Raw genomic sequence first — 24,991 nt, 5'->3', positions numbered from 1 at the left:
ATAAAATTCAATGGGAAGGAGAGAGAATACTTTAAAAGGTTCATTTAATAATCAAGTGAACTAGCAATAGAAAATTTACCTAGGAAGTGAGCTAATTTTATCTATTTTGAGCACAATCAGAATTATAGACATAAATTAAAAATTAGACATCCAGATAAAACACATCTGAATAAACCACATACATTTGTCTCTCACACACTCTTTGCAACAACACAAAGAACCTGGTACCATGTGAATTCTCAGGACACCATTCAAAGGTATCACAGCTAGGAGTAATGGAAGCTAATCGTATACCATTTCAATTGGTATGAAAAGATGAGGCTCTTTTTTTGCCTAATGCCCTAGGATTTTCCCAGGCAGCATCACATGAACCCAATCTTTCCTCGACTCTCTCCTCCCCACCTTTTAAATCAGAACTAGTCTTTCCTATGTCCCATCCTTTCAAGCCCCTGAACTTTGCTATCAATCAATATGGCAAGCTAATATGTGGTTATTTTTGAGTGGACATTAGTGTATTAAGAGTGGTAGTCATTATTTTGATGCAGTAAACTCTAATTACTATGTAATAAATGTATACAATATCTATGCACCTAATATTATATTTTATTATTTGATAGAAGACTTCCAGAAACAATGACCAACTCAAAAGGCATAATCCTAGTGGTGACAATTATGGGCACCAGGGATAGGTGAAAGAAAAAATATTCCCAAGCAGGTAGAACTCTTGGTTGAATCTTTATGCCCTATTAACTCTGCCTTTTAAAATATAGCATTTCAAGTCCTTCAAGTCTGACGCCAGTCTTCCTTTGTGGTCTCATATTCCATTAGACCTCCCCCACACTGTTTCAACCATTTCCACTATTCAATTCCCTCTTCATGGCAAGGCCATTCTCTGTCTTCTTACCTGAAGAAAATCTCAAGGTGAGAAGATCCAGCTTATGCCAGTCACCTCTTCATGCAATCCAGATTCCCCTGGGATTCCCCTCCTAGTCCTACTGCGTTTTATGGTTTGTACCTTCATGTTAGCATTTAACATGTTTTGGCCACTTTTTGTATTCCCAATTTATAACAACCATATGGAATATATAAGATACTCAAAATTTTTCATGAACAAATCTTTTAGTAATAATTTCTGCATCAAATTTCAATACTTCTGCAGTTGAGCTAATGATCCCAATGAGTATAAGCCCTCTGAGGGCAGGGACTCAAATGATATGTTTGTATTTTCAGGGCCCATAGAACATGGAACATCCAAGAGACCCTTGATGAATGGATGTGTTAATACTGAGGATAAGTTCTTCAAAGCAAAAATGTCACATTAATACCTTTAAAAAAATAAATATATGCCAAATACATGCCATTGAGCTCACTAGGGGAAGAAACCAAACAAATAAGGACAGGGTGTCAGAATTCACTAACAGAAAAGAACTCCCAAGACAGGAGGTGTCAAAATAGGTCTGCTGGTAATATCCAACAACTCAAGTTCAAAGACTTCAAAAACACCCCCAAACCAACACCACAAATGATTTAAGTCATGACAAAGCATTTGGTTCTCGCTTCTTGTCAATTAGCCAGGATGTCTTAAAGATGAATTCTACAGCAGCAATGCTATTTTCTTCATTACACTAGCGTCTTTTGTATTGGAGAAACACTATCAGGAAAAGACAAGAACTGGTTGATTATGAGCAGTATCAAATGAGCTGTAATGGAGGTGTTACTAACGTAAATCAGAGAAGCCTGATGCAGAAAACAGCAGCATCTGGGCATGCAGCTTGCAAAGTAATGAGACTGTGATAATGCACTGGCACCCAGCTTTGATCACTTCATCTTGTTCAAGAGCTCTGCTTGGGAAACAAAGGTGTGAGGCACTGACCTCCTGCCCACAGCTTGCACGAGCACAAAAAATGGTAACACGTCAAGGACTGATACCCTTCTCTCTTCTCCTTGCCAACACACCCCTTTTTCACAACTGATGGTGTCATAGTTGGGGGCCCAGCATAGAGCAGGCTGAGCAAGCTTCTACCATATGAAGCGTCTGTCTGAACATGTCTACTATAATTGGCAATTCATTTTTCATCCTGAAAGCAGGAACAGGTGTATACTACCTTCAACACTCCAATCATAAACCATGCTGAATGCATCTCTCACATAGTCAGGTTTGTTGAGATCTACGCCAGTGGCCAGCCGGTGGACTTCAGAGTCTGCATAGATGGCTCTGCGTCACAAATGAATAGGCACTTGTGTAATCTCAGATGCTCAAGAGAACAAGAGGAGCAAACGGCAGTGCATAAAAAATTAAAAATCTCACCACACAGCAGCAGCCCCTTGGTCTTTCTTGTGTAAATAATGTAATTGGCAAATAGCTTACTTCTTTGTAATTGCAATATCCCTACAATGCATGTTTAACATACTAAAAAAGGAGGTTTTCTTTTCCTTGAAAAGGATTATAAAGCCAGATGTATCACTGCACAGTGTTTCTTGCCAGCTTCATCCAGAAACACTAGCTGAGGTGACTTGTGAAACGGAGCCAAGAGCAAGAACTCTCCTTAATGAGCACATTTATCAATTTTCCAGGGATTCAGCTGATTACCAGCATTTAGACATACACAATCACAAAAGGAACACAGCAATTTAACTATTGGCCACTGAATGGGAAAGCACATGAAATAACTTAAGGCAGGCATGTGAGCAAGTTGGGGATGCTTGGCGACACTTTAACATATGAACATGTGTGCTTTCATTTCAACATGTAAGGAAGGGCCAAGACGCAAGCTTTTACAAGTTTTCAAGCATTCTGCCAGGACTCAATAAATAGTATGAACAAATTACTGCATATGATTATTATATTAAAAAGTACCAGTGTTACTGTACAAATGCTTCATTCACAAATACTGCCTTTGAAATCCCTTTATCAAAAGTAATTTTCAAATCTTATCCAAGGCTACCTACAAGATCTTAGGTTGAAGAAGAAAAGAGTACAACAGGCAAATGTAACTTAATGGGGGGAAAAAGATGACTCTTTAAGAAAATAAATAAATGAAATATAAGCAAGATTTATCCCTATTTCTATAGTAATAAAATATCCTGAATGAACAGCCCTGACTTCGAGATAAAGGATTCAAATTCAATGAAAAAAATATGATTATGGATAGGATTGGGAATCATATATTTAAGACTGTGATTAAATTGAAGCAGCATTTTATCTAGGACAAATTACAGTTAGAAACTGGGAATTCCCAATATTTGGCGTATAGTTTTTCTTAATTTAGGGTGTTTTAGGTATAATTAACATAGAGGTTGAGTATCCTTTATTTGAAATGCTTGGGAATGGAAGTGTTTTTGAATCTGGGTTCTGGAATTTGGAATATTTGCATATACATAAAGACATATCTTAGGGATGGGACCCAGACCAAAATGTGGAATCCATTTACGTTTTATATATGCTATACATAGCCTGAAGGTAATTTTCTTCCTGAGGGACAGTGAATAGACTGCATGTTGTGCACCTGCCTTTGACTGTGACCTGTCATATGAGGTCAGATGTGGAATTTTCAACTTGTGGCATCATGTTGCCATGCAAAAAGTTTCCAAACTTGGAGGATTTGGGGTTTTCAGATTAGGGTTGCTCAGCCTGTATATCAAAATGCACCGATCTTAAGTGTTCATACTGTATAAGTTACATACCTGCATATACTTGTAAAACTATCACTCAGAACACAACAGAATATTCCCAAAATCTCAGAAATGCTGCTTGTGTCTCTTTCCAATCAAATCTCCTCTATTCCCACCAAAGGCAAATTTTGCCTATTTTTGAACTTCATTTAAATGAACCACGTAGGAAGCACTGTTTTGCGTCTGGCTTCTTTTTGTGTAACATGATGTTTGAGATCCATCCGTACTGTTACATGTATCAGTAGTTTGTTCTTCTCTATTGCTGAATAGTGTTCTACTGTATGAATATAAACTAGAACACTGCGCTTTCTATCCCTATATTCCAATCAGCTTTGCCATCTGCCCTACCCCTTTCTGCAGGATACCACTGAGCTGAGTGGAATACTGTCTGTTTTGTTTCTCCATTTCCTCAATGATGACCATTCGGATTGTTGCTAGTTTTTGATACTATGAATAAACCTGCTATGAACACAGGTGTACACGTCTTTTTGTAGATGTATATTTTCATTTCTCTTGGGCAAATACCTAGGACTAGACTTGTTGCATCATACAGCAAGTGTATACTTTACATTTATAAGAACTGCCAACATTTTTTTCAAAGGACTTTTGCCATTGTATACCCCCACCAGCAAAGTTTGAGTTCTGGTTTCTCCACAATCTTTCCAGACAATGAGTATTGTCAGTCTTCTTGATTTTCTCCATTCCTACGTTTTAAATGTACATTTCCCTGATACCTAATGATGTAGAAACCCCTTTCATGTGTTAATTGGTCATTCTTATATCTTCCTTTGAAGTGTCCAAGTCTTTTGCCCATTAAAAAAAATTTTCCTAATGGTGTCTTAAGATGGCCAGAATTTTAAAATTTCATAAGGTCCAATCTATCAATTTGTGTATTTTGTTTGCTTATCTCTTAAGAAAAATCAGAAGAGCCAGAAATAAGAATACTGATAAGGCTGAAATCATGAGAGGTGACTTGGTAATTACACATTCAAATGAGCAACAAGAATACAAGTTTAAATATAATGTATCCTGAGAGTTCTGGTTTCTATTTTAGTTTGTGGTTTTACCCCAGGCAGAGTGAATGGGGGCCAAATACATTCATAAGTTAATTATCTGGCTGAAACTGGGGAAGTGCTGATAGCATCTGGTATAGGCTTACCAAACTCTGGAGTGATAAGACATAATTAATTTGATGTTCTACTATGGCTGAACCTATACAATGTTCCAGAAACTATCCTGAGCTACCATTTTTATGTGTAGATAACTACTTTGATAACAATTTTTAACTGTGCTCAAGTCCTAAGATTGTTAACTTTGCATATCTGACACAAGGACAGAATTTAAATTCTTCCTTCTAGAAGTCTTTCTGGACATCTTATAACAGGGCAGGTGAGTCAGACAATCAATTCTAATTGGCCTTCCTACAAGCTTCACTACTTTCTACTTGTACCTTAGTTGCACTCAAAACACAAAATATGTTTTCTTATCTTTGAAAGCATCACAGGAAAATCAAAGAGATGATTTTTAACTGGAGCCCTTAAAAAGTAAATGAATTCTCTAGTTGGAATTGGCAAGAGGACAAACCTAGTAGTCTCAGAAATGCCTTTTCCAACTGTGAGCTGTGTAGTTAATTACTCAAGTAAGCAAGGATCAATAAACAAATTCCAAAATATCATGTACCCGAGCACTCAGAATGTTCTCATTTAAAATATTATGATACAAGGAAAGAAGCATCATTTTGGCAGAATCTTCATTTATCTAACTAACAGTATGCAATTAATATTTCACATAACCATGTAGGGTATACTAGATTCTTAATGGATCGTATTGATTAAGAAGAAAGTTCAATACGAATGTTCCTGCTGGGGAAGACAGAACGATTTGTTAGCTCACACAGAATGAATCATGAATCCAGGAGTATATGGCCACAAACCTAAGAGCTGCCACAAGAATGGTTTGATCATTTACATGTTTACACATAAACCACTTATATGAAAGGAAAGAAGATGCTTGGTGCAACGCCAACAAACCCCAACTGCCACGGCAAGAACAGAGAAGAATGCTCTAGGTCATGGATTTATGAAGGATGTGGCCAATCTGGCTGCACCATCGGCAGCTTATTTCACCAGTTGAGATGCCTTTACACCCTATGCTGAAGTGATGAAAAAAGTTTCTGAAGTGACCCTTTTGGTCTTGTGACCACGTTCATGAGATGGCTGCAGTCTGCATTGTCTTTTTAGAGAAATTAACAATACTCTCTGTTCTTGGTGTACGCTCCTCCTCCTGCCCTTTTTATCCCTATATTCCCAATGAGCTTTTCCATCTGCCCTGCCCTTTTTTGCAGGATATCACTGAGTTGAGTGGAATACTGTGGCAACCAGTCGTGGAGTAGAGGGATAATGCAGATGGAAATCTCTCTCCTTAATGTTTCTTGACATTTACTTCTATTATCTTAGAAAATAGTATTTAGACCAAGTATAGAGATCTAACCCGAGGAACTAAAAAGAAATAAGTAACTAGGCAGATCTGATTCGAAGGGCTCCAATTTTAGAAGGGGGTTAAAAAAAGCATTTATCAATGAAGTCTTCTTTGTAAATATAACCAATTCTAAATGGGTATCGTAAGAAATACTGTCAAATATTGGCATGCTCCAAAGCCGGTCTCACTTTCCGTGGAACTAATTTGTTGCTTGGTGGGAGGTGGACAGACAAACAAGCCGGGCAGATTGACAGCTTGTGAGTTGGCACCACCTTACATATCCCTGATGAGATAACGGAAGGAGCCGCATCATCTACAACTTTTCTGAAATGGGAGCCAGTATCTTGCAGTTGAATAAAACAACTTATGACCATTTTTTAGATAAGGATCAAAGACAACTTTCTCAGTTAACTTTTAAACCTTCTCAGCTTCTATGCCCTACAGAAGGTGGCACTTACAATTTACATTTTACAGATGGAAGACTCAAGTCAAAGACATAATAAATAACCTGCCTGAGGAATTTTGTGTTCTAAATAACCAAGTCGATGTGACAGCCAAATGTGTATTTGCCATTAGCTTCATATACAAAGTATATTCATAAGTACGTTAATATCTTTCTTCAATTTCAGATATGAAATCCTCCTCCAGCAGCACATTCACAAACTCCGGAGGGGACATGAAATACTAGGAAGTTGATGTAGGTGAGCTGATGCTTTAAAAACAAAAACCAACAAATAACCCGAAACTTCTAAAGACATAATTGTAACCAAGAGGCTTGTGCCCAAAGGGTACAGGTATATTTACTTTATCTAGAATTTTGCCTCTTCAATTACTATGTCTCTTACTGAATAATCAAGATGTTACTTGGCTCCAAGGACCGTGGGGAATAAAATGTCACCACTGCAGCTGCTATATTTCTTGCTCATAGCCCTTCAAATTAAAAAAGGGGGAAAAAAGGCCCAATACAAATGCAGAATTTAATTAGTTAGTAAAAGCCCAAATCCTTGCCTGAAGCCCTGTTCTTCCTGTAATATCGCATTCTTTTCTTCTTGTGTCAACTTTTCATTAGGAAGGAGACATCTTTATAATACAATAACTCTAGTTATAATGTAACTGCTGGTAACATAACTCCTGCATTAGAGAAGGCAGCGTGTTCAAGTAATGTTGTTTTAATACAATTTGTGTTCAGCAGAAACCAAGTCAACTTGATCATTTAAAATTTGATCAATGTGAATTAGTGTCTTACTGAGATAAACCATTTGATCATTTCAAAACTGATCAATGAGAATCAGAGATAAAACATTTATCATGTACATTTGGTATATTAGATCCATTCGCACAGCACTAAAGTAGGTTATAAGTAGACATCAATACGTGTTAGAGAAGATGTTCAGGGTACCTGTCAGCTGCAGATACAAATACACATAAAACAGTATATAATTTTAGTACTTTTGATAAGGCACGTTACTTAATAAGGGAGCTGGAGTCACTGACAAATTGCAAGAACTCAACTTCAGAGAAACTAGAAAGAGAAGTACAGAACTGAATAGCTCAAACTTTTGAAATAAGTTTTAATTAAAAGTTTAAGAAGAAAGGTAACTAACATAAATTTACCCGACTAAACTTCTAGAAGAATTTTAAGACTATTAATCAGAGTAAACTTGTACTTTTAGTACAATTAGTTCTATTAATCTAATATTTCCAAAATGAGGTTGCATTGACATTCAGGCTCACTGGCTTACGCATCTAACAGAATTATAAATTTGCCAGTCAAAACCATATTTAATTATTTTACAGCCAATTAAGCAAGATCTTTAAACACCGTTGCTTAAAACTGTCCATGATACACATGTGTAATTATACAGAACACGAGAAACACCTGCTGACACTATTGGCGCATCTTCCTCGGCTTCACAAATTCACCCGTGGCATAACTATTAAAATCTTACACCCAAAAAAGAAACTAAACAATATTGCCAAAGTGCAATCCCTTAAAAAAAATCAAGGACATTTTAAAGTTCAAGGGTTTTATATTGAAGAAAACCTTTAAAAACAGGGTAATACTTACAAAATCCATTTTATCTGTATGAGTTTTGCATAGTATTCCTTAGATACTCTAAAATCACCTAAACTACTTTTACAGGGTAACTAATCTTTTAATACTTGATAAGAATAGCCTAAGCTTCTTCTATGAGCCTAAATTTATAAGTCGGGTTTCAACAACTTCATTCAAGGATAAAAGCGAAAACCCCTCTAAAATCTGGCACACAAAGGAGTATTACTGGTATTCACATCCGAGTTCATAGAACTGTACTTCTTTAGAAGTACTTCTTCTTTCACAGAAACTGAAGCCATGTTAAAAAGTTATACCTCTAATGAAATCATTCCAAAAATATTTTCAATAGATCTATGTCACTTTCCATGCATATTCTTTCTTTCTTTTATGGAAAACAGAAACTCACCACTAAATTATATAAAGGACAGAATGAGAATGAAATATCAATTGTTTTTTAAATGCTTTTCATTTGTTTACTATTACATTGTCTTTATGGTGCACATATTGCCTTTAAAATACTTAACATGTCTTTGAAATTTGCTTTACATTTACTTGATATTTACTTTTCTATTTTAAAAACAATTCACATGCATGAACACTCTGGTAACATCTTCTTTCTATAGGTGTGGCATATCAGCTCCAATGCAGCCACAGAGATCTGATTCTGACATTGACCAAGAAACAGGAGGCTGGGAGGCTTCTCTTACATGCTATCCTATCATGAGTGCTTTATGTGCTGGTCATCCTGGCTACAGTATGAGCTCCCTAAGGGTAAGAACTCCTTCTAATGTGCTAGAGGTTTAGCATCATCTAGAATTTGTTTAAAAACAAATACAGAAATTTCTCCGAGGGCATAGGGTTTTGTAACTTTTTATATCATAATCAAATGTAGTATTTATTACTTTGGGCTAGACCCGTGTTAAGAACTACACATGTAACATTATTAAAATAATATTTTGTTTAATTAATTACCTATGAGGTACAGCATAGGGATTAATATAAAATATAATTTGCATTAGGATTAGCTGTAACATATTACTAGCACCATGTAATAGAAACTACCACCTAAGTTGTTATAAAATGTGACATGAAGTGTTGACAATTACTGTTTTAGTTGGATTGAGAAAAGAGAAGGTATTCCTTTTGAATTAAGGCTACATGTAAAAAGAATGCTGGATTTACTCAGTGATTTAGGTTTCAGAGCTAAAATTTTAATTCTATTGTGGAAAAATAGCCCAAATTATCTTCAAATCCCTTAGTTCCCACTGAAATCATGGTAAATAATATTTCTAACAACTTGATATGCATTAGGAATGTAATCACCCCAACAGAAGAGAACTAACTTTGGATTTTTAAAAAGATCATCATTTAAAAAGTTTGTCTTCCTTTTGTTTTTCTCTGATGAACTCTGAGTTTCACGCTAGTAGTAAGATCCTAGCCTGTTTTCTTAGTTGTGTATTCAGAGCTTGGCTTGTCACACAGGGGCTCTATGAATGAATGATGTGTGGATAAAGTAGGAGAAAACAATCCATTAATTCTCAAAGTATTTTACTGCCAAAACTATTAATTGAGGGGCTGAAATATAAGCTAATATTTTAAGCATCCCTAAAGTAATTCCATTAGCTATCCTGGTAGGTTGCATCAATGGACTGGTGTTAGTCGTGGGCAGCTTCAAATGCTCTTAGCTTTCTTTCTCTTTACAGTGATTTGTATGACCCCGATCAGGTATATAATACTGCCCTTGACACTGCATTTTAAAAAGTTTCTATCTCCTGTAACCAAGATGCACACAAATGAATCCTACTTTCATCAGATACAATTAACTAAATTCTCCTCAAAGTCCTTTAGAACTTGTTGCCTAAGAGGAACTGTTGAGTTCAGGTACAGATTCAAGAGACAACTCTTCAAGGTGATGCTTACAGGTGCTAAGCTGGTCATACAGATAGGAGCCAGTGAAAAAAATCTGACCAGGCGAAAAACCCCTGTCATGCAATGCAAATATTATATATTGTCTTACAAAAGTCCTGATTATCTGAGATGGCCAAATTTCTAAAAAGAAATAGCAGTCTACTAAGTAATCTCTGTGCCTTCAAAGATGGCAAGCATCTCCTATATCCAATGTACTATAGCTTCCTAGGTGTGAAGCTAATGAACTCACTGCAAATCAAAATACAACATTCTAGGAAGCTCAGTCTAGCAGGAAGTAGCTGGGAGAAAAAAATGGTACAATGAAAGCTACTCTCTAAAAAACTAGTATTAAAATTTCTTCACAGTGTGTTAAAACCTAGGTTTTGTGTGCATTGGAGTTAGTCAAACTGCAAAAATCCAACGGTACAGTCCCCAAGATTGCTCTCACTTCTGACACATCAACACCAAGTCTGCAGGAGGCAGAGGGGGTCCAAACCACCCAAAATTCAATGGTTCAATAATTCACTGAAAGAACTCAGAACTCAATGTAAGCTGTTAAACTCAGTTATGGTTTACTATAGGGCAATGATACAGAAAATCAGCCAAAGGAAGAGATGCATAGGACTGCACTTGGGGTGGGGATGGGGTGGGGGGTGGGTTCCAAATGCAAAGCTTCCAATGTCCTTAGGACCTGCTGCTCTCCTGATAGCAATGTGTGACAGTGCCCATGGAGTCCAGTCAACCAGGAAAGCTCACCTGAGCAGCACTGTTCAGAGTTTTATTGGAGCCTCATTAAACAGCTTGACTGACTGATGATCCACATGATAAACTCACCCCCTCAGAGGCTGAGCTGATACCACATGGTCCAAGGGGCCCAGCAAGAATAGCAATTTCTTTTTTTTTTCTCTCTCTCTCTCTTCTTTTTTTTTTTGAGACAGGGTCTCACTGTGTTGCCCAGACTGGAAGGCAGTGCTACCATCTTGGCTCACTATAACCTTTGCCTCCTAGGCTTAGGTGATCCTCCCACCTCAGCCTCCAGAGTAGCTGGGGACTACAGGCATGCACCACCACGCCTGGTTAATTTTTGTATTTTTTTTGTAAAGACAGAGATTCACCATGTTGGACAGGCTGGTCTCGAACTCCTGGGCTCAAGCAATCTGCCCGCCTCGGCCTCCCTAAGTGCTGGGATTACAGGCATGAGCCACCATGCCTGGCTGAGAATAACAATTTCTATCACTTAGGAAATTCCAAGGATTTATAATTTCCCAGGAGCTTGGTACAAAATCCAGACTTCTCTTTGGCCAAGGCCAATTCCTTACTACACAGTTTGGCCAGATTATTAATTATTCTTGAATAATATTTAATAGGTAAGACAAAATGATGCTGTTGAGGTTCTGTTTAAAACAAAGCCTAACTTACAGGGCCCTGCTGACCTGCAGGTCAGCCATCATGATGTCAATTTTGTGCTTCCCGTGGCCTCTCGCTCCCCAAGCCTAGCTCAGGCTAAATGACACAGCAGCTGGGCAGAACTTCAGGACAGATATTTTTCCATCTAAAACCAGGACTATCTTTTTCTATGAAATCCACTCTCCACTGATTTTCCAATCTGCTAACCTCATAATTCTGGTTCTTTTGCCCCTTTTATCTAAATGTTAGGGGATGAACTGTGTGCCCTGAAAATTCCTAAGTCCACTGCTCAGTATCTCAGAATGTGACTGTATTTGGGGTGAGGGGCTTTGAGGAGGTAATTAAATTGTAGTGAGGTCACAAGGGAGGGTTTTAGTCTAATATGACTGGATTCTCGTAAGAAAAGAAGATTAGCATGTAGACACAAGAGGAAAGATTGTGTCAAGACACAGGGAGCAAATGGTCACCTATAAGCCAAGGAGAGAGGCCTAGAAGCAACCAGCCCTGGTGTCACCTTGACCTCAGACTTTTAGCTTCCAGAACTGTGAGAAAATACATTTCTGTTATTTAGGCCACCCGGTCTGTGGTACTTTGCAGTTCTGGCAAACTAATACACCAACCAATCACTAATTCATGTCTAATCTTTTTTTTTTTTTTTTTTTTTTTTTTGAGATAGTCTTGCTCTGTTGCCCAGGCTAGAATGCAATGGCATGATCTCGGCTCACTGCAACTTTTGCCTCCCGGATTCAAGCGATTCTCCTGCCTTAGCCTTAGCTACCTCAGTAGCTGGGATTACAGGCATGCACCACCATGCCCAGCTCATTTTTCTATTTTTAGTAGAGATGGAGTTCTGACACATTGCCTAGGCTGATCTTGAACTCTTGGCCTCAAGTGATCTGCCTGCCTTGGCCCCCCAAAGTGCTGGGATTACAGACGTGAGCCATCAGGCCTGGCGCCATGTCTAAACTTTCAACAACTTCTTTTTTCTCTTGCACTTGTAGAGACTTCCCATCTGATTTTTTTTTTCTTTTTCTTTTTTTAAGACATAGTCTCGCTCTGTGACTGGAGTGCAATGGCACAATCATAGCTCACTGCAGTCCTGGGTTCAAGCCATCCTCCACCTTAGCCTCTCCAATAGCTGCGACCACAAGTACATGCCCCCACAACTGGCTAATTTTTAAGTTTTTCTTTTGTAGATATAGGGTCTCACTATGTTGACCAGGCTGGTCACGATCCTCCTGCCTCAGCCTCCCAAAGTGCTGGGATTACAGGTGTGAGCCACCGCGCCTTATCTCATTCTTCGAGTTCTTATTTTTCATACCTCCAACTAAACCTCACATCCACTGTCAGGTTACTTTTCCTTTAGGAGCCCAGAAATCAGAGCACTCATCTGGTCAAACATCTTCCCATGACTCATTGCTCAATGAAGACCAAACTTCACAGCCCAGCAGCTAATGACCCACTGACCTTTCCAGCTTTATCTTGCACAAGTCTCTCTGATTCAAGCCACTGCTTTGTCACCCACCAATTATAGAGCATAGTCTTCCTTCTGAATGTCTTTCCCGTCCACCTACTCAACACTCTTCTTAAAGGCTCAACTAAAAAATCATCTTCTTTATGAAAACTTCACAGATCACTCTAGTCAAAATTGATCCCTAACATATCCTAAATTTAGTTGTTTTTATAGCTATTGTCTTAGAATAAAGAAATACTCGGGGAGCCAACTCAAAGGTTCTCATGGTATAGAGACAAAAAAAAGTTTACTACTTTAAAAAAAAAAAGTCACTATATCATTAGGGAGAAAAATAAACACCTAACTTAAAATAAGATATGTAGAGTAACTTAAAAAAATCTATACCCAGTTCTATTAATATGTCTAAACTCTTAAGATCTCACGTTAATCTTTCAGAGTGAGACTTGTGGCCCATCCTTAGAAGGTCTCTCTCTGCTGCCTCCAAAGAGATAATTCACTAAGGAAGGCTGAAGGGTTTTGGCTCTTTAAATAAACCTCAAACCATCTTCAATTTTAAAAAAATTTTATTTGAATCCACATTACAGTAACACTAATATCCATTACCATACAAATTGCACTGTAGCAGAAAGTAGTAATTCCACCTTAGGGTTTAATCATTTTATCAAATGCTTGTAAACATGTGCAAGGAAGGAGGTCAGAGCCCGATGCAATCTTTCAACTAAAGCTGTCACAACAACTTTTTTTGCTTCACTAATTTGCACATGTGCTACCAATAGGGGTTACACAATAGGACTATTTATATACTTAGAAAAATTCTGAATGATGTCTTCTTACCTAATGTTAGAACTGGCAGCAAAGGGAAAGTACAAGGCTATGGGTCACGGACACTTTGATCCATCAATTACAGAACATTCATTTAAACACTCCAAGGATTAAGAGAGGTAGCAATTTAACATCACCTTCATAATCAAGGGCCAGGTAAAGTCTATGATTTAAAGGCTTTCAAAGTACATGTGAAGAAATGAAAACAGCCTAACCATGAGAAAGGCAGATACCCAAATCGGGACATGCCCATCATTTTATTATACAAAAGTGAATGGTTTCTATGTTTCCCTTAGTAGAGTAGCAATTTAACATGACCTCCATAATCAAGGGCATTCTATTTTATATATTATTACAAATGAAAATTCTATTACCATTAATTTCGATTTCCCCCTAGTTCATAAAATACATTGATTTGCAGCAAGCTTTCATCAAATGCCTTTTTCTCGGCATCTGAATTCCAGTTTAGCAGATAACATGACCCCCTGTCAACCACCCCCAAACTCTTCCAAGTATTCTAGAGTGCTATATAACAAACTATGTCCTGTGTAAAAAGCACTAAAATTGTGCTTTCATCTTGTTAAGAACAGTAAATAATTACAATACCATTAAAAACTTACTTGAACTTTGCTTCCACCTCTTCAGCAGCTTTCTGATACTGTTCAGTGGTGACTTTGTAGAACTCCGAGCTCTGTGGACAAAGATTGATAGCAAAGGTTTCACTATCCAAGATGACAAAACGTGTGGAAGATTTACAACTTCAAAAAATAAATAAAACCTTGTTTCAGCCACTCAAGCAGTAGAAGGCTTTCTTGTAAAGGTGGCATAGATAATTATAAAACACATGAAAAGCTACTTGTTTAAATAACAGTAGAGTTGTTGGTACATACCAATTATAATTACAGAGTAAACTTTCACAGTTACAATTCCTTATCATTTGATCCTCTGGAGAAAATTTCTAACATTCTGGAAAGATTCTTTAGATCGCCATTATTTGGAATCTACCCTTGTAAGATCAAAGGATGCCTGAGATCAAAAACTGAAATTCACACATATTCGTATTTGCCTATTATTCCACTGGTGTTCCTACCAGGATATTAAAGATCATTTCTTTCTACACATTATTTTTGTCATCACGATGGTATGTATGGCTCACACCTCTAATCCCAGCACTCTGGTAAGCCGAGTTGGGCGGATCACCTGAGGTCAGGAGTTCGAGACCAGCCTGACCAATATGGAGAAACCGGTGGCGCATGCCTGTAATTCCAGCTAATCAGGAGGTTGAGGCAGGAGAATCACTTGAACCCGGGAGGTGGAGGATGCGATGAGCAGAGATGGAGCCATTGCACTCCAGTCTGGGCAACAAGAGCAAAACTCCATCTCAAAAAAAGAAAAAAAAAAAAGTTTTCTTTATGGAGTTTAAGTTGTTCTATCTTTCCACATGACCACAAGAACAGCAACATTTATAACTAATCAGTAGGAACAAGGGGGCAGATTGAGATAATTTTAATAACAAAAAATGTTTCCACTATTAACATGAATGGACACATAAACAACATAAACCAAGATGCAGTGGCAAAGTAATGCCTTTCCTAGGGCAGCAAAATTTATCCATTCTGACTAGCTACACTGAAACTGGTCTTATTGCAGGAGGTGGCCTAAATGACCCCATGAGCCCTGAGACTCAATGACATATCCTGCAAAATGCACTGCATTAAAAAACAACAACAAAAACACCACCACAATACAGTGGTCTATTGTGTACCTTTCATTCTCTTATCACTCAGGTTTCACATGCATGGCTTGGGATCATTTATTTTTTACTAAATCATTGTTGGTTGGTGAAAAAATGAAAGTGAAATCCTCTTCACATCAGCGACCCCTTTGCATTTAACAATCTAGGTTGTCCAATGACAGTCACATCCAGGATTCTTGGATGTAGATAAAATCAATAGGTATGTGATTAGACAGCAGACTCAGGGTGGCTAGAGCCATGGACAGGTCACCATTTGAGATGATGAATGGCTTTCTATCAACCTACAGTCCCCTACGATGCTAACATTTACTATAATCTTATTTGGGCTACGATTTATCTTTCTTGCACCTGATCAATAAAGATGAACAGAACAGTTGTAAGGATCGATTGTAATTTTTTATCATTTTCAAGCACAAAGGTGCATTTCTGACACGAAGACAATATTCTAAGTGTATTGCTGCTGCATTTTATAAATTTGCAATTTGAGTGATCAACTGCACTTGTCTATATGCCGAGAGGTTTTAATTCCTCTGTAGGTCTCAAGCTATCAAAAAACCATTTGTCATCTCAGATACTTAACATTATGTCACACCTTCCTATCTGTTTCACTTGTAAGATTTTCTTCCCTTTAAAATACACACCAGTCACAACACATGCTTTTGCAATGTTCGGTGTAATCTTTCCTTTGAACTCTTCTATCAAAGAATGTAGCAAAAAGGCAGTTACTAATCACTAACAATAGTTACTCTCACTAAAGATGAGAAACTCCCGAATTACTCTAACGAAATGTTGAGTGGGTATTATGTTACTGAACCATCTATTAAAATGCTGGCTAAGCAATAATATCTTAATTAATACTTTTGCTTACTTTAAGCACTGGAACTGTAATATCTGGAAGGGACAGGACTAAGTTGAAAGATCTGGTTTCTGGTTCTGTTCTGTGACCCTGAGGGAGTCTTTAATCTCCCCCAGCTTCCCTTCCAGTGTAACCCGTCGAGTATGGATGATAATATTAGCCCTGCTTATTTCTGCCAAAGCTGCTGAAGAAATCAAATAAGATAGGCAAGAGAGCTGTGAAATCTGTGAAATGTTTTCACAGAGTAACATCAACATCTGAATGAAATAATTTTGGAGGAAAATAATTAGGGTAATTCCATTCTAGGTATAGATTCTAAATGGTAAAAATTCTAAATGGTAAATATTACACATTTTATTAAGAATGTGCACAAAAGCCATAATACAAATTAGTCAGTTCCCCTCTGCTTTGCCATGACAAACGCAGGTAAAATTATTACTAATTTTGTCAATTTTCCTATAGGATGTTAAAACACACACACACACACACACACACACACACACGCGCGCGCGCACAACCCAGTACCTGTGTTGCTTGAAAACTTAGCACATAATTCTCAAATTAAAGCTTTAGGCTTTATTTATGCTCCATACTTCCACCTCAGTGACCAGTTTCCCATATTGCATAAAATCCTTCCAACAAAGAAAAGTCCCCAAGAGGTAATATCATGTAACAACCAAGGGAATAAACACAAGTATTCTCAAGATCTATGTGTAGACAGTGTTTAATTTATTAAGTATTTGCTTATTCGTGAAAGAAAATTAAATTCTTATTATGCTAATAACATCTATCTTTGGGAATCAGACCCTCAAGAAACTTTCCATCTAACATGGGAGAAAAGAACAATTATTATCATGGAAAGTCACAAATGCCGAGTTAGAAGTCATAGATAAGTGTTACTGGAGTTCAGAAAGAGTAGAGATCTCCTTTGGCTTCAGAAGACACTTTTACAAATGAACAGAACCTATCCAAAAAAACAAAACAAAACAAAAAAACAAAAAAAGCACACACAAAAAAACAACCAACCCAACAAAAAACACTCATTGTTTTCCAGTGAGAGAATGGATAAATGCTGGGTATTTGTACAGCGAAAATCTACAGAGTAAAGGAATGAATTAGACAAACATGCAGAGCAAAAAAGTGGTAGATCTGATCGGTAGGATGCACCTTATGCTAAGATTTGAAAAGCGAAAAATAATGAACAAGAAGAGTAAACACCAAGTTCCACTGATGATCTCTGAGTGGCAGCAGTCATGTGGTGTGGTGGAAGTGCACAAAAGGAGCTGGATGCCACAAAGTATGGGAACACAGGCTACGCTGGGTTGCTGTATTTTTAAAAATGAGGTGTGTGCATGCAGCTAGTTGTTACATTGCCTTAAAATATTTTATAGGCCGGGCATGGTGGCTCATGCCTGTAATCCCAGCACTTTGGGAGGCTGAGGCGGGCATATCACGAGGTCAGGAGTTCAAGACCAGCCTGGCCAACATGGTGAAACCCTGTCTCTACTAAAAATACAAAAAATTAGCCAGGAGTGGTGTCTCGTGCCTGTAATCCCAGCTACTCAGGAAGCTGAGGCAGGCGAATCACTTGAACCCAGAAGGTGGAGGTTGCAGTGAGCTGATATCACGCCATTGCATTCCAGCCTGGGTGACAGATCAAGACTCCGTCTCGAGAAAAAAAAAAAAATTAAATATTTTATAATACAGACAAAAATTGTATTACTCCTACTTCCCTCCAAAGGGGCTAACAATTACAAGATTTCATTTGGCTAGAATATAAAAGTATATTGGGCAGGGTGGGTACGTCCTGAAGATGTTGGCTAAGTGGGGATTTTACATATTCTTGAATACTAAACCGTTGCAGGGTATACACAATACTAAGCAAATATACTGTCTTCATTTTTGTGAAAAAAATTTAAAGTTACAGAAAATAGGCAAAAGATTCCCATATATCCTTCACCTAGCTTCCCCTTATGTCCACATCTTAGATAATTATGATACAATTATCAAAAGTAATGATTTAACAATATTACAATAGTAGTAACTGAATTACAGACTTAATTCAGCTATTTCCAGTTTTCCCACTAATGTTCCTTTTCTGTTTCAGGACCTAATCTTGGATCCCATGTTGTATTAATTGCCACGGCTCCTTAGACCCCTCTCATCTGTGACAGTTTCTCAGTCTTCCTTGTCTGTTATGACCTTGACACTTCTGAATAATACTGGTGAGATATTTTGTAGAATGGCTCGTGATTTGGGCTCATCCGGCGTTTTCTCATGGTTAGAGTTTATGCACTACTGGGAAGAATTCTACAGAAGCAATATGCCCTTCTCCTGCCTGATTTCAGGGGCTACTTTATGGCAACAGATATTTTTATTGATGTTGACCTTGATTACCTGATTAAAGTGGTGTCTGTGGGGATTCTCCACAACAAAGCTACCATTTTTCCTTCCTGTAATTGATATCTTGCAGGAGATACTTCGAGGCTATGCAAATGTTCTGTTTCTTCTCAAAGTTTTGTCCATCACCTTTTGGTATCCACTGGTGAGTCCTGTTTGCAGCAATGATTACTGTAGTGTTCTGATGGTGCAATAATTTCTTTCTTTCTTTTTTTTTTTTTGAGATGGAATCTTACTCTTTCGCCCAGGCTGGGGTCCAGTGGCACAGTCTTGGCTCACTGCAACCTCCACCTCCCAGGTTCAAGTGATTCTCCTGCCTCAGCCTCTGGAGTACCTGGGATCACAGGGGCACGTCCACCACACCCAGCTAATTTTTGTTGTGAGCCCTTGGTTCAAGGTCTGTGGACCACTTGCTTCAGAGTCACTTACGGAGCTTAGTAAACTGGAGAGTCTTGGGCCACATCCTGAATCTCTGGGGATGGGGCCAGGAAGTTGCATTTTTTACAAGCAGCTTGGGTGATTCTGAATACACACACTAAATTTGTAAACTACGGGGTTTCTAGAACAATGCGAGAATAACATAGTATTTAGCTTGCCATTCAAAGTGAAAAAAATCAGTGTTTAGAAGAATGATGGCAAATAACCACTTTTCATAATTAAATATAGCTATAATCTTTACAAAGGTACTCCAAATTAGTGATTCTGCCAATGTCGCTGGCAGATCACTGGTGGACCCCAAACTGCTCCAAGAACTCTGTCTTCAGACATTGCCTAGCAACACCACAATGTTCCTACCCTGAATGGGTACTGAGAGGTAGGAGCACAATCATTTCCAGAAAGGTTGCTTTTGTTATCTCTGTTGTCTTGAGATGGTAACAGGTTGCACATGCTGCTATCTTGTTTATTATTTATAGATGACTGTTACTTTAATGTCATCATTATAACTGTTTTCTTTGGTTAACCCTACAGTTTGTAGTAGGATATATATCAATTTGTCTGATCATTTACTAATAGCTGAATTGTAAGACCTGTATGATCTGTGCTCAAATAAGGAACAATCACATTCCTATTTCCAAAGAAGATGTGTACATTCCCTCCCAAATTTGTTAAGAGTAATTACTCATAGTACATGGAGTGGGGAAGAAATCCTGTTAAGATGACCTTAAAAAGAGAACTAAAAAGAACAAGTGGGCCAGGTGCAGTGGCTCACACCTGTAATCCCGACACCTTGGGAAGCTAAGGTGGGCGGATCACTTGAGGCCAGGAATTCAAGACCAGCCTGGATAACATGGTGAGACCTCATCCCTACTAAAAATACAAAAATTAGCCAGGTGTGGTGACAGGTACCTGTAATCCCTGCTACTCAGCTGGCTGACGTATGAGAATCGCTTGAACCCAGGAGGCAGAGGTTGCAATGAGCCAAGACTGTGCCACTGCACTCCAGCCTTGGCGACAGAGCAAGACCTGTCTCCAAAAAAAAAAAAAAAAAAAAAAAGTGGAGAAAGAAAGATGTCCATGACCTTACAAGGTGGTCTCTAATGAATAATCATTTTTTTGTGTGTAACAACATATCACTTATGTGCCTATAAGGTCCTTTACAGCCTAAAATAAAAAATATCTTCATTCATATTCACTCTGCATATTGTCCGGCCCTACAAACAGAAAAAAAAATACTTGATATGATTTGTCCAATGGTACTGTTAATATAAATTTGTGGCAGGTACATGTGATTTAATTCAAATATCAAAGGTGTGCTTTAATAATTTCTTTCAATAAGAAAGGCTTATTGTTTGATATAAGCATAAAACATGTTTTCCACCAAGACTCTTTGAGAAGGTAGATCTCATAAATTTAAAGTAGAATGACAGTACCTCTTAGATGTCTTAGCACTATCAACCATCTGATAAAGACTTGCACATCCTTGTCAAAGATAAGCCAAGTAAGCTCCTAGGAGGTAAACTATATCTAAAACAACAATATAATTCTCTATATTTGGAAGATATTTCTGTCACCTATTTTAATAGACAAGGCATCATTGGAAACAATAGGTATTTTGATTTTCTGTATTAAAACACATTCCAATCTAAGGCACCATGGATCAATTACTGAAAACACAGGCAACAAACTGTGTGGGGAAAGACTGAGGGCTCCATTGTACATACTTTTTAATATGATTCCTGTAAAACATATGTATATGTTGTCCACAGAACTCTGCACTTAGGTGGGCGTTTCTTAGCAGTACAGCACAGTGGTTAAGAACACGGACTTTGGAGCCAGATGGCCAAATCATGGCCCTACGCTTGTGAACCTGAGTAAGTTACTTAACCTCAACAGTTACTTGTCCTCTGTAAAACAGGAATAGTGTAATAATGATTACCTAATAGGATACTCTGGGGATTAAATAAGGTAATATATGTAAAACTCTTTGTAGCACCAAGGACTTAGGAATGGGAACTATTATTAAAAATTATTTGAACAGGGAAAAAAAAAACTGTATAGTATGGGTGGGGTGGTTTTTTTAAAAAGCCATTTTAATAAAAATTTAAATCTTTAAAACAAAAGCCTTTTCTTCCATTAACCAGACATTGGTGAATGTTGCTCATATTGCTTACCTGTTCTGTTTTTCTGTTCCTCAAGATGGATGGGAAATATGAAGACAATAGTGGGCCAGTGTCAGGAACGTTAATAGCTATGGCATTAACTAACCAGCCCAAATAAAAATCAAACCAATAACATTTGACCTTACCACTAATGAAATCCAATTAACTACATTAAACAGCGAAAGTACTTCAATGCCAAGACTTCCCAAGGCCTTGATTTTTACTCTGCAGTGTGAATCTCTGGGATGAGAACTACTGTTCATGATTCTCAAACTGATTTGCTCACGGAGCATCTTGAGGAAACAGAATCTCCTAAAGTGGTCCATGAGAAATGCCAGATTAAAGAAAAGTCCAATCACATGTCAATCCTGCACTTTCTGGCCTGCAACTTTTCTTTTCTTAAAGTGGTATTTTCTTATGGGTTATTTTTTAAACTGATGTTCAACAGGTAATTGGCAATATTGAAAGATGATTCCAAAACTGGTGAAGATTGATGGTATCACCTTTTATTCAGTACTAATAAAGAAGGGCATGCTATTATCTTAAATTTTAAAAATCTGAGATGAAATCATTTAAGAAAATTGTTGCTATACCCTCCCCTGTTCTCTCAGAACCCGGTGGTAGATTGCAAAAATGGCCACCATGCTTTACTCTTTCCTATATCCGTGCCCCCAGCAACATGACTTCACAGCTTTCATCATGAGCGTGTGGAGTTTACTTCACCACCCCTTCAGTCTGGGCTGTGTTTGTGTCTTGCTCTGGGCACCAGAATATGACAACAGTGATGGTGTGCCAGTTTCAAACCTGGGCCTCTCTCTTGCAACCCTGAACAGTGCCATGTCAATCACCCCAGGCTAGCCTGCCAGCGGAAGAGAGACTACACGCTATCTACGGTGAGGACAGCCTAGAGCAGCCAAACCTCAGCCAACTCAGCAGGAGTGAGCCCAGTTGATACCAGTCCAAATTGGTAACCTGCAGAATCAGGATGTGAATAAAATGGTAGCTGTTTTAAGCCACTAAGTTTGTGGCAGTTCATTATATAGTAAAAGCTAACTGATTATGCTCTTTCCCTGTGTTCTTACCAAGAAGAGACTTTTATAACTTACCACAGTGTACCAACAACATGTATTTCTGGGTGGTCCCCACCTACTCCAAGCTCCCTAGGGGTAGGTATCTTGTCCTATTCATTGTTATACCTAGAGCACTCAGCAAAGTACATGACACACAAACTCACAGAAATAATGTTAAGAGTGACACCTGCAATTCTAAACAGCATTTCAACTGTTGCTCATATTTAAAACAGGATGGGATAGAGACAAGTCTAAAGTAAATGATGTTATAATGAGGATGAAAATAAATACTACCTTTATTATATCCACTACAAATTGACAAACACTTCAGCCTGCAATGCTACCACAAAAAGGAAATGTGTATCACTTAAGATGTGTTCAATTACAATAATAGTACAGTAACAGTTGAAGCTCCAAACAGTAGCTTAAACAAGTAAGGGGTTTATTTTTCTTGTGTAATAAGAAATCTGGATGGGAAACTCACGGCTGATATAACTATCCAAGTGTATCAACAAATAACTAGGCCCCACTCTTCTGTCTTCCCTTGTAGCCACCCTGAGCAGTTGACTTCTGTCCTCATGGTTCAAGGTACTACTACACCTGCAGTTATTATGCCCATGCCCTCAGGGTGGAGGAAGGGGGAGGTCCAGAGATTTGCACTTCCACCCCTTCGGCTACAATTATATCATGCAAAGGAGGCTGAGAATCCCAGCTACAAAGGAGGCTAGGAAATTGATTATTTTTGTTTTCTCACTTCTAGGGTAAAGAAGAAGAAAGAATTTGGAATGGGTGTTTACTGAGCGAAATTTATTGTACCTGCCACAGAGAGCTGAGGTGACAGTACAAAACAAACTGGTTGATTTTAGATACAAGTATTCCAATATTTCTTTCCAATATCCCTTAAACTAATTTGGGGGATGGGAGGGATTTACCCATCTGGTATCTTCATCCCCAAGAACAAAGTTTCTAGACCGTAAGGAAGGAAACGGGAATCAACAAGAGTGGGCATCATTCCCGAGTTTCTTTGGGCTGGCCGTGGCCCAGGATTTTGAACGTGCGATACACTGCCATTTTCCATTTTCAGAAAGTCTCACTTTTAAAAGGATATATTAAAATGCACACGCACAGATACACATTATTGCTAGATTTGAAAAGTATCTGTTTTCAAGTTCTAAATTTGATCAAAAGAAAACATGCACATACACATACAGTATATGTGAAATATTTTCTCAGATTCTGAATCTTCTGTTTTATTATAACTAGTATGATCATACCCGTCGCATGTACGAAAAGAACAAATCAAAGAGGTCATAAGAAAAATGTAACTGGCTCTTGTCAGTTCTATTACAGAATGCTTCATATGGAGATTAGGGCATGACTATGTAACACATGAGGGCTGAGGTACAATTTAAATTCTGGTGGCCTGACACTATTTCCCAGAAAAGAACAACAAGATGACTGCCTGCCCATTCAAGGATGGTGGCAACTCCACAGATCCTCAGCACCGAGACAATGGTGGCAGGAACAAGTGTGGTTCTGTACCTTCAAGGTACAACACCACACTGGCTGAAGGTGAGACTGTCCTGTGTCTAAACTGGTCTATAGTTACTGCTAACAACTGTAGGCCTCTTCTTCCTCCTACAACACATGCAAACACAAGTGTCACTCTAGGTGACACTTCCAATTCCAACAGCTAATTCCAACAAAGGTCCAGGGTGCACAAACACCAATGTCAAATAAGAGCAGTTCTCATTGTTGAGTAGCCAGATTCAAAAGTCCTAATCATACTTTTGGTTATAATCCTCGCCCAAGAACTATGATATAGAATCAGCTAGATGTAGGCAAGTATGTTTTTCCAAAGGTGAGAGTTAAGCACTTGGGGACCCAATTTAATGCTGCATTAATTGCTGCGCAGATACAATTCCAGGCACAGAAGCTCTGAAACAGTTATTTACTCAGTGGCATCAGGTGTTCAGAAGGAGTTCATGACTTGTCAACCATTCTTTATTTTTACAGAGTTACACAGAATCAAGAGATTGACTTTGCAATGGAACTACATTTTTTACCAGAACTTTAAAAGCTATGGTTGTTTTTTTTTTTTAATCAGTAACAGTCCAAATTTAGTTTATCTAGAAGTTTTAATGTTTATTCTATCAGAAAGCCTAATGACTGGTTTGAATTTTGCCTTTCTTTTGTCTATACTCTGAAGTCGGTTATAGGTGGGCAGAAAAGCAGAAGGAATTTGAAATTCTTGGTTTAGGAAAAGCAGCCCTCTAACAGAGTAGCTGGAACCTTAATATTTTATTACTGAAACTTCTTAAACCCATGGCCTTGAGTCCACTTCCCTGAACTCTCTCCTTTTATCCCCTACCCTCCGTCTTTACTCAACACCCCCAGGAGAATGCTGTCCTTAGACAGAAAAATCAAAGCTAATTTAAATAGTTTGCAAATTGTCAACATCGGTTCAGATTCACAGCATATCAGATCCAGTA

General features: G+C 38.1%; 1 protein-coding gene across 5 annotated transcripts in view; it reads right to left on the bottom strand.

The window, feature by feature from the left end:
- Positions 1-24,991, bottom strand: part of CHCHD3 (coiled-coil-helix-coiled-coil-helix domain containing 3) — a 1,241,194-nt gene that overhangs the window by 38,337 nt on the left and 1,177,866 nt on the right. For all 5 annotated transcript variants that reach the window (XM_050782484.1, XM_050782485.1, XM_050782483.1 and 2 more), the window contains one exon: positions 14,438-14,508. In XM_050782484.1, coding sequence (XP_050638441.1) covers positions 14,438-14,508 — 71 coding nt within the window. The remainder of the gene's footprint in view (positions 1-14,437; positions 14,509-24,991) is intronic.

Source organism: Macaca thibetana, chromosome 3, assembly GCF_024542745.1.
Source record: "Macaca thibetana thibetana isolate TM-01 chromosome 3, ASM2454274v1, whole genome shotgun sequence".
NCBI lineage: Eukaryota > Metazoa > Chordata > Mammalia > Primates > Cercopithecidae > Macaca > Macaca thibetana.
Note: the sequence above shows the minus strand (reverse complement) of the source record. Positions and strands in the feature narration are given on the sequence as shown.